Source organism: Epinephelus moara, chromosome 11 (genome assembly GCF_006386435.1).
Source record: "Epinephelus moara isolate mb chromosome 11, YSFRI_EMoa_1.0, whole genome shotgun sequence".
Taxonomy (NCBI): Eukaryota; Metazoa; Chordata; class Actinopteri; order Perciformes; family Serranidae; genus Epinephelus; species Epinephelus moara.
In genome coordinates this window covers 3121103-3132090 of record NC_065516.1, presented here as the reverse complement: position 1 = coordinate 3132090, position 10988 = coordinate 3121103, and the positions used below count along the sequence as shown (strand labels likewise).

The window sequence follows — 10988 nt, the reverse complement described above, 5'->3', positions numbered from 1 at the left end:
TGTGGAAAAAATCAGCAAGCCTTCAAATATCTAGATGATCTGCAGCTGCTCTAATCAGTTAACACAGGCGCCAAAAATCCCAGGGTCCGCGATGCACAACTGTATATTGTTGTTATCAAATATTCTTTGTGTTTAAGTGACTAATAGGAACAACAATATTTAAAATATGTCCACTATTGAACAAGACCCTTGTAGCCAGCAGCCTCGAAACAGGTTGCAATGTAATCCCTCAACACAACTGCGGCCATTAAATCACATCAGCTCAAAGTGCTTGTTTTTGCTACTGACATGCTCACATTATTATTCAGTGCCTAACGAAAAGGTTCCATCTCTGTGGGCATCCTTTGCATAATGTTGTAAAAGAGTAAGATCCTTTTTATATAACCAAAAACAGCTGTTAGATTGCTCTTGTCGCAACTCTTATAGGAGTGACCTGAGTCAGTAAAACATGCTAGATTAAACAAAGGCACAACAAAACAAAATCAAGACAAATAAAATTCAGACAGGGCAGAGGAAATAACAGTGCATCAGTTAAATTAAAGACAGCAACAAGGACAACTTCACATTTCCTAAGAACTATTTCCTTTTGGCATTAATATTGTTTTTCCTGTCTCATATGTTTTCTTAAAACCATAACTCAGTGCTGTTTTCAAATGTCTTAAGAAAAATAATTATATGAAATATTCACCAGTTTGCCTGAAACAACATATCAGAAGTGTTCCCTTCTGAAATGATCATTGTAGAGGTACAGCTTGTAAAGAAAACAAAACAAAACAAAACAAAAAAACCTCCTAATGATGATTAAATGTTTTGTTTTAAATTTAAACAATTGTCATTGAAGATTATGGTAATCACATTCAATATGTCCTAGATGACCGTGACACAGGGAAGGTAGAGAGTGTTTAGGTAATAATCTGGGTGAAAATAGGAGATTAGGCCAAATGTATCCTCAGTAAACCCAGATTAGGTTTACTTCAATAAATATAGCCAAATTAAAAACTGTGAGTCAATAAAAATTCAAACTGAGTTCACTTCACTTTGACTGAAAACTTTTTCTAAGACTTGATGTTACATGTAATTTAAAGGAATGTATGGGTCAAGGGTGCCACCTAGTGTCCAGAATTTACTGTGTTTGTGTTCATATGTGAAGCAGAAATGTGTGTGTGTGTGTGTGTGTGTGTGTGTGTGTGTGTGTGTGTGTGTGTGTGTGTGTGTGTAAAGGGGAAGCAGTGTGTGTATATAAACTGATGTTGAAGCCGATGTGATCATCATCTGATTTGATCATCAGAGGCTTGACAGACGAACTCCACTCCTTCATCTGAGAGGTGAGACACACACAACATCTATTTATTTTCAAATTTATTTCAACATTAATTTATGAATTCATTATTTTATTTATTAATTTATTTCTGTAATGATTTCAGCAGACTATTCTTTTCATATGTTTTCATTTTTGCTGCTGTATTTATTCATACACTGTTTATTATTTTCATATTCATTTATTTTTTCCTGTATGTATTTACTTTATACATGATCATCCATAGTCATGTATTTATTCCTGTATTTAGTCATACATTTATTTATTTACTTATTCCTGTATTTATTTATACATTTAATTATATTTTTAAGTTCTTTTTTCATCCTTCATACACTTACTTGATTTTTCTTCATACATATTTTTAATGTATGAAGCATATGTAAGTTATATGTATTTTAATTACATTCAACTATTTTATTTTCAACAAATGCCTCAGAGTAATTGTGAACATGACAGTAAAAAGGCTTGACTTGAATGATTTTTTTTTAGGCTCTAAAAGAGGTAAAACTATCCAGTATTTCACAATAAATAAACTTAGAACAAATCGGACAAAACAAAAATAATTTATCTAACATTTATTTTTTTTTAAATGCATCTTTTATGTTTATGTCAAACTAATACATTTAGTTTTTTATTAATGTCAAAAATGTGTGTTATAATATTCTTAAATATTTCTGTAATCCTTGTGCAGTGTTACAGTGTATCTGTGGTGCTTTATGGTGACATTTTCGCATTTACTTGGTGGTTTACATTCTCTGCATACTTTGTTTATATTTTTGTCTTTGTCTTTTCATTCATTAAATAATATTCTGTCTTTCTGTCCAGTTACTTCAGTGAGACCTCTTCTTTTCAACCATCATGTCAAATCAAACTACAGAATCAAAGAATGACTTGGGGCGCTACAACAAGCCGGTAGGCTACTGTAACAAAAACATCAAGTACTTTTGAGTTTTAGTCCCAGCAGTGTATGTCAGCTTACCGAAAACCAACCTGTTAGATTTCTCTGAGATCTGTGTGTACCTGCAGTTTAGAATGCTCTTAAGTGTATTCTTTAATCTATGATTCTTTATTTATTTTTTTTAATTTTTAAATCATCTTTAGGTGCCGAGGTCCAACCTTGAGGATATTGATGATTCTGAGACTTTTGCTGAAGATGTCATACCCCCACCCACTGGCAGAGGATATGCACCTGCAGGCGGTAAGACTCATTTAGTTTAATAGGCTAGTTATTTATCTGTCTGTAATAGTAACATATAACATTCAGAATCAGATATTCTTTATTGATCCCCTCAAGGAAAACTGGTTCACATTACAGTTACTCTTATGTAAACACACATGGAGAAAATTATTAGAAAAAAATATTCGAAAAATAGAAAACAGATAAATAAGAAGTGCATATAAACGTGTTTTATGTATGTAGCACAAGTATTTTGTGTGAAATATCGTCATTATTGGCATACCAATTCTTAAGCTATGGCCAAAAAATATGTTTAGTCAGGTCACAGTGACCTTTGACCACCAAAGTCTTATCAGTTCATTGTTGAGTCCAAGTGGATGTTTGTGCCAAATTTGAAGAAATTCCTTCAATCTGTTCTTGAGATATCAAAGTCACAAGAGTGGGACGGATGGACGGACATAAAGACAGACATATGGAGAGACTTAATTACAGACAACCCGAAAACATAATGCCTCGGGCCACTCTTCTTGCTGGCGCAGAGGCATAAAAGTAAAAATACCGAGGAATGGGTTAAGTGTATTATAAATAAATCAGAAAATCAGAAAATGAGTTAAAATGTACAGTATACATGCCAGAGTATTGCACAGTCAAAAATGTCTAAATAATAAATAAAACACATGGGGTTATAGCTGCTGACAGTGGAAATGAGTCTAATGGCCAGTCTGTTGATTGTCTGATCAGTGATCAATAATCAATAAAAACATGGTGTACTGTCTCCCTTTATTCCTCCCTCTCAGATTCTCTGTCAGTGCAGAACGTCGACATGTGTCAGCAGATTAATGAACCAAACCACTATACGGCCTCCTATGACATCCAAAACCTGGTGGTCCGTCGTGGTCAGGAGTTTGTGATCAGAGTCACCTTCAACCGCCCACTGGCGCAAGACGACGACTTCCAGGTCGAGTTCCTGATTGGTGAGTTTGAACTGATTCCCTGATAATAGTTCCCCCACAGTGTCTGCTGGACCCTCACATCACTTTCTCTCTTAACTGACTATTCACTGAGAATTATTTCATTTGAATTAGCTGTTCATTACAAAGATTCCTGTTTTTTGCCTACACTAACCCTTTTCTTTTCCTAAACCCTAACCCAATAAGATAAGATAAGATAAGATAAGATAAGATAAGATAAGATAAGATAAGATAAGATAAGATAAGACATTGGGCAAATTCAGGTGGTGCAGCAGCCCATACCATACAGAAATAAAAGCATACTAAAAAGAATATAAGAATAGAATAAGAGCAAAATAAAAGTAGTATGAGGGTAGAAGAAAATTTATGAGGTAGCAGGGAAGGAAACTTGAGTTAAGCCAGTGCAAACCAGTGGCACTTCCAAAAACTTATAAAACGTATAGATATGTGATTATAATCTCTGCTTCTTTCCTCACCTCATTTCATCTGACCTCATTTCATGACATCTCCCCAGTAAACTGACCATCTTCAGTCTGTTTCATTGCCACATACAGGGGGGCGTGGTTTCTGTAACAGAGCGCGCTTAGTGGTCACACCTCAGCCCACCTGAGAGCAAACAGTTAAACTGCTCCCTCATAAACCAATCAGCTGATGAAAAGATGCTTCTTAATAGCCCCCACTGAACAATTAGGCAGCTTCACATTCATTTAGCTGGCTAATTAGTACACACACTCCCCATGGCTCTGTCTCACACACACACACACACACACACACACAGCTGCTGTCTGACAGATTGATGACAGTTCTCCTTGTCTCCTGCCCTTGTTTCCTCTCCTTTTCTTGTCTCCTTTCCTTGTCTCCTCCTCCACTTGCCTCATCTCCTTGTTTGCTCTCCTTGACTCCTCTTCTCTCCTTGTCATGTCTCCTTGACTGCTCTTCTTGTCTCCTCGCCATGTTTCCTCTCGTTGACTGCTCTCCTTGTCTTCTCTTGTTTCCTCTCCTCTCATCTCCTTGTTTCTTCTACTCTCCTGATCTTCTCTCACTTCACCTCTTCCCTTGCCTCCTCCTGTTGTATCCTGTCCTTGTTTCCTCACCTCTCCTTGTTCCTCCCCTTTACCTCTTTCGTTGTTTCCTCTCATCTCTTTGTTTCTTCTCCTTGTCTTCTCTTCTTTCATCTCCCTCTTTCTTTTCCTCTACTTGTCTCATTTCCTTGTTTCCTCAATTTTACCTCTCCCCTTGTATCCTGACCTTGTTTCATCTCCTCTCTTTGTTCTTCCCCTTTACCTCTTATCTTGTTTCCTCTCCTTGTCTACTCCTTTTGTTTTCTCTCCTTTACTTGTCTCCTCTCCTTCTTTCCTCAACTTTACTTTCCTCCTTGTTTTTCCTCTTCTTCTTTCCTTTAATCTCCTTGTTTCATCTCCTCTTGTCTCCTTGTTTCTTCTCCTTTTCTTGTCTCCCCTCCTTGATCCTCCTCTTGTCTCTTCTCCCTGTCTCCTCTCCTCCACTTGTCTCCTGTCCTCATCTCCACTCCTTTCCTTGTTTCCTCTCCTTTGTCACTCTTCTTGTTTAATCTTCTTTTCTCCTCTCCTCTCCTTGCCTCCTCGTATTATTATTTCTTCTCATCTCTGTATTTCCTCTCATCTCACCTCCTTGGTTCTTTTACTCTCTTGGTCTCCTCTCCTTGTTTCCTCTTTTTGTCTCTTCTCTTTGTCTTCTCTCCTCCCTTTTCTCCTTGTTTCCTCTTTTTTTCCTTGTTTCCTCTCCTTGCCCCCTTGCATTGTTTGCTCTCATCTCTGTGTTTCCTCTTCTTGTTAACTCTCTTTTACTTCTCTCCTTGTTTCTTCTCCTTGTCTCCTCTCCTTGTCTCTTGTCCTTTCCTTGTTTACTCTCCTTATCTCCCATCCTCTCCTTTTCTTCTCTCTTATCTCCTTGTTATCTCTCCTTGTCTCCTCCCCTTGTTTCCGCTCCTCTTGTTGTTTTCTGTCCTATTCATCACTGATCCTCTTCCTCTTCCTCTTCCTCTTCCCCCTTCTCTTCCTCCTCCTCCAGGTTCCAACCCATCACCCAATAAGGGGTCCCTGGTGGTAGTGACCTTTGGTGCCCGTCATGGTGGACCGTGGTCGGGTCAGATTCTGGAGCAGCAGGGAGAGTCTGTGATGCTGGGCATCACGCCAACACCCAATGCTATTGTGGGGAAGTACCGTACATACGTGGCCATCGAGGTTGGCGGCAGCATGCAGAGAACCAGCAGGGACACCAGCACCGACCTTTATGTGCTGTTCAACGCCTGGTGTCCAGGTATGAATGCGTCCAGTGCCACTCAGAGGAGGGAGTTACTGCTTGAATTTACAGTCATGAACGCTTGATTTCTAAGCTGAATCACTTCCTGTTGTGTATATTCTGTTTTGTTTGTTTCTGTCAGTCTTAGAGGATTTAAGATGTTTAATTAAGAGTTTGGGTATTATCTGGAGTATTACTGAAGAAAAAAAAAATTGGTTACAAAGGAGAATTTTGAGAGGTCTGTCCTTCACCACAGTTGTAGGAAATCTAGGAACATTTTTATGTGATTTCTCAAACATTCTTAAGAAAGAGTTTTAGTGTCATGTATTGAGGGATGATTATCGGGTCTTACAGATTAAATGTTATGCAATCACAGGGAAATTTTAAGGAAAGGTTCTTATGTCACATTAAGTTTATGACATGATGGTTTTAAATCCTGTTTTAGAGAATGTCATCAGTTTAGAGTTTCACATTCTTTCATTGATCCTGATGAGTGGTATTAAAACACTTTTGGTTGTGTCTGTCTTTTCAGAGGACACTGTGTTTCTTCCTAATGAAGCAGAGCGGCAAGAGTACGTCCTGAACGACTATGGTATGATCTACCAGGGTTCAGTCGGATCTGTGTCACACCGTGACTGGGTGTATGGACAGGTATATACACACACACACACACACCTACATCATAACAAATCATAAAGAATAGACATAGACTTAAAGTTGATGTGTTATCTCCCTGCAGTTTGAGCGCGGTATTCTAGACGCCTGTATTTACATCATGGATGCGTCACGGATACCGATCTACGACCGTGGCAGCGTCATCAAAATGGTCAGGATGGGATCTGCCATGGTGAGAACACAGAGTTTCACCTGCTCGACTTTTTCTTTTTTTAAGTTACATTTTGCATTTTTAGCTAAGCCACCTTGGTTCAGAGTGAAATATCTCAACCACTATAGAAAGGATTCTTACAAAATTTGGTTCAGACATTTATCATGAATCACCAGAAGATAATTCCTGGTGATTCTGATGATTCACTGAGTCTTCATCTAGTGACCAGCAGGTCAAACTTTACACAAAATACCTCTAAATTCCTATCAGCATCTGCAGTGCTTTAAAGCAAGCATGCAGATATACCAGATCTTAGTGTGTTGCAATGACAGGTTAAACAATGGCATGATATTATGCTGATGTGTGTATGTTAGCATGTTAATATCATATCATTACACCATACATAAGCATGCAAAATGTCAACACACTAACATTTTTGTGTGTTTTTTGTTACCAGGCTAGCATGATAAAGTAAACCAACATGCTAACCAATGTCTTCCTTCAGATTAACTCTCAGGATGATAGGGGCGTGTTAGTTGGGAACTGGAGTGACGATTACTCGATGGGCAGGTCCCCGACATCTTGGACGGGCAGCGTCAAGATCCTGCTGCAGTACGCCAACACTGGAGTCCCTGTCTGCTTCGCCCAGTGCTGGGTGTTTGCTGGAGTCTTAAACACCTGTAAGAGCATGCACTCCTAATTACCATGGTATACTTTTAAAATGCTTGTGCACGTCAGGACTTTTAGATAGCTTCAAGCAAGGGTCGACTGATGAGTGGGCCCACCAAGCCCAGGCCTGGGGGTTGTTTTTGCAACCACAAAAAAAGCCAAAAACACATTAAGAGACATAAAAACCCCACAAAAACAGCCATAGAAAAGACACAAAACTACTACAGAGAGACCAACAAACAAACACCAAATTCTGCAAAAACATTGACAAATGACCACAGTGAGAAATCTTTATGTGAAAAGTAAAAGTAAAGTAAATGTATAAATATATATGTCAAGTAAAAGCCCTGACAGGCAAGGTGAAAAAAGAGCAATGTCAGCCAAAACCTACATTTATCTACTATATATGAGATATCATCTCCTATGCATGGGATACAGTCTCCTTATAGGAGATTATGCCATGAGAAAGCCATGCAGAATAAAGCATTTAGTGCACGATACAAAGGGCATTGAAAGTTCATTCAAATGTAGCATTAACAAAAGGTTTTTTTCAGGCAAGCTGTCGAATGCATTTCAAACACCAGGAGACCTAAAATTTAGGAAATCTAGATCTATCTCCTATCTAGGAGATAATGTTTTGTCAGTAGGAGATACACTTTCATCTTGCCTTTCAGGGCTATCATACAAAATTGTTCTTATGTACAGTACTCAAATGATTCTAATTATTTCCCACTGCTATAATTTTGTACAAAGCTAGATGCATCAAAGTCAGAATATTTTACTCAATTTTAGATGCTAATAATTTAAATATTTCACATCTCTACAGTCCTACGCGCCATTGGTATCCCATCAAGGGTCATCACCAACTTCAGTTCAGCTCATGACAACACAGGCAATCTGAAGACCGACCTCATCTGCAAGCCTGATGGCTCACCAGACGAGCGCCACACCAGGGACTCCATCTGGTTGGTCCAAATGCCTGTCAGTCATGTCTGTTGCTAGGAGACTTCCAGTCCAGAAGTACTTTCTTTATCTTGCCCTGTGCATGTTTTAGAAAGTAATGATTTAAACCACAAAGAAAACCTCCAATCAGCTCATGGTAGATATAAACAAGTTGCCATTACAGCTCACCCCCTAAGTAGAAAAAATGAAAATACACAAAGAAGTACCTCAAATTCAAACTTAAGTAGAGAACTTGGGAGAACGTACTTTCCACCACTGGAGAGAAGTCGCTAGTAGATACTGTGTCTTCCCTGCGCCCTCATATTGTCCAAATACTGCAGTATCTGAGTATTTTTTAGGTCTCAGACTGTGTAAGGTATGTGACAATGATTATCTTTGAGGTCGAAGGGTATTCAGATATGAAATTAAGGTATTACAACTTGTGTAATTTGTGGTTTGGGTAACTAAACAGATACAAAAATGTGTACTGACAGGTCTTCTTTATAGGAACTACCACTGCTGGAATGAGGTGTTCATTTCGCGCAATGACCTGCCACCTGGACTCGGAGGATGGCAGGTGGTGGACGCCACGCCCCAGGAGACCAGTGATGGTAAGACAGACAGAGACAGACAGAGACAGATGATAGATCAGGAGACAGATGGACATGTGGACAATAAACTCTGTGTTTGCTTTACAGGACATTATCGCTGTGGTCCAGCTTCAGTCGCTGCCATCAAGGAAGGGCTGCTTTGTCACCCGCATGATGCTGGATTTGTCTTTGCTGAGGTTAGTTTCAACTTTTCTTTCAGTGGAAAAAGTACTCAGATCTTTTAGTTCAGTAAAAGTAGCAATACCACAGACAAAACACCGGACACATTTTCCCCACAAATACAAAATGCTAACATTATTAGCACAAGCCTATGGCATTTTACATTGTATAAAATAGCCTACCAGCTAGCAGATTGTTTTTTAATTTTTTCTACTCCTATGAAGCCAGAGAAACGGGACCATTTAACGAAGGTAACGTTACAAAATTCGGCACTATTACAACTCACACGGTTCACTGACAAATGAATCATCTTATACTACACACGTTTTAAACTACAGTACACACGGGCAGCAGTAGCTCAGTCCACAGGGACTTGGCTTGGGTTTGGGAACCGGTTCAAGTCCCCATCCGGACCAAAATATGGAGCATGAACTGGTAGCTGGGGAGGTGCCAGTTCCCCTCCTGGGCACTGCCAAGGTGCCCTTGAGCAAGGCACCAAACTCCCAACCGCTCGGGGCGCCTGTCCATGTGCAGCCCCCTCACTCTGACACCTCTCCACTTAATGCATATATAGGTCCTGTTTGTGCATGTGTGTGTATATAAAAAAACAAAAACAAAAAGCAAACCCCATTATCATAGTACATTAATCGCATTGCAATTAACACGTTAACACTGACAGCCCTTTGTAAAATATTTTATAAGATTATTATTATCGGTGCATCTCTGAAGGTGATTTTAAATCAATGTGATTGGAGACTAAATGTATTCGTTTTTTTAGTTGATATTTATATTTAGTTTATTTACACATACAAATACACAATGTGTATAAAAAAGAAAGTAAGGATTTTAAAAGTCTGAACACTGTGTAGGAGAGGTTGGAATTTAAAAAATGGCTTATGAAGATACCTCCACTATTGATGAACAATAATTACAAATGAAAAAGAAAAATATAAAACAAAGAGTACATAACTGATAATTGTTTCAAGACCAAGCAGTAAAAGGAAACTGATAGAAATGGACAAGTTTAAAAGTTTAGACATACAAGTTAAGATGCATTACAAAGGAAGTGTTATAAATCTTTGAAAAATGCAGGTGTTTAATTGTTATAAAAGACAAGAAAAATTATTTTAAAAAAAACGAGAAAAAAAGAGGATGAACAATTGTTTTATCAGATCAGTTGCTTACATCAGTAATTAAGTACAAATGAGAAATATTTTCATTGTCTCACTTCTCAAATCTTATTATGCGCTACTTTTTTTCTTTTCATGTGACAGAAAATTTTTACAGTTTTGTACCAATCAAACATTGTTGACTACTTCCTGACATCGTATAGGCTAAATATTTAGTTGAATGAATGAAAATGGTGCTACCTATGAACGTATTAGTATCACTATTATTTTATTTTGGTCTTTTTTTCTTCCTCCATAGAACATTTCTAACATTTATGGCACATAAACAAACAAACATCCATCATCATCAAAAAACATATACTGGTAATATTTGTAGTACTAAGTTTAAGGCCTCTAGTTTCCTGGCGCGGTCCAGGGTGGCGCAGGGTGGCGAACCCCGCGCAGAGCTAGTTTCGAGCAGCGCAACCTGAGGCGCGCTCAGTTTGGTAGTTTGGCAGACCGAGGTGCGCTGAGATGGGTGTGGCGGCGCAGCAGGGGGAGGTGTCGACAGATCCAGCTTGGCGCAGTGACAGTTTCGTGCCAAAAGGCTTCGCCGAAGGTGCACTAAAAGCTCGCCAGCTGAAACCAGGTCTACTGTCAGCGCAGGCTGAGCGCAGCCGGTGTAAGCCGAAGTTTGGCTGACCGGCGGACACTGCGCACACGTCACCAAAACCTCACAGGCAGGTTTCCAGAATATCAGGCACATTAACGATGCAATAAATACCCACAGAAACCAGTATTCAATGCAACTATCTGCAATCAGCACATAAATGTATCTCTATATCGACTGTCCCGTCACATCTGATGTCAGATCAAAGGGGATTGGCACCGTTTGGCACGTTTGGCACGCGTAATGGAAACCCAAC

General features: G+C 39.0%; 1 protein-coding gene across 1 annotated transcript in view; it reads left to right on the top strand.

The window, feature by feature from the left end:
* The first annotated feature begins 1266 nt into the window (after positions 1-1266).
* The window catches only part of LOC126398140 (coagulation factor XIII A chain-like), an 18714-nt gene continuing 8992 nt past the window's right edge, over positions 1267-10988 (top strand). Inside the window, exons 1-11 of the mRNA XM_050057362.1 lie at positions 1267-1325; positions 2144-2230; positions 2420-2516; positions 3293-3469; positions 5516-5764; positions 6279-6397; positions 6486-6593; positions 7078-7252; positions 8068-8206; positions 8691-8794; positions 8882-9001. Of these exons, the coding sequence (XP_049913319.1) occupies positions 2177-2230; positions 2420-2516; positions 3293-3469; positions 5516-5764; positions 6279-6397; positions 6486-6593; positions 7078-7252; positions 8068-8206; positions 8691-8794; positions 8882-9001 (1342 nt within the window). The 5' untranslated portion in view covers positions 1267-1325; positions 2144-2176. The remainder of the gene's footprint in view (positions 1326-2143; positions 2231-2419; positions 2517-3292; positions 3470-5515; positions 5765-6278; positions 6398-6485; positions 6594-7077; positions 7253-8067; positions 8207-8690; positions 8795-8881; positions 9002-10988) is intronic.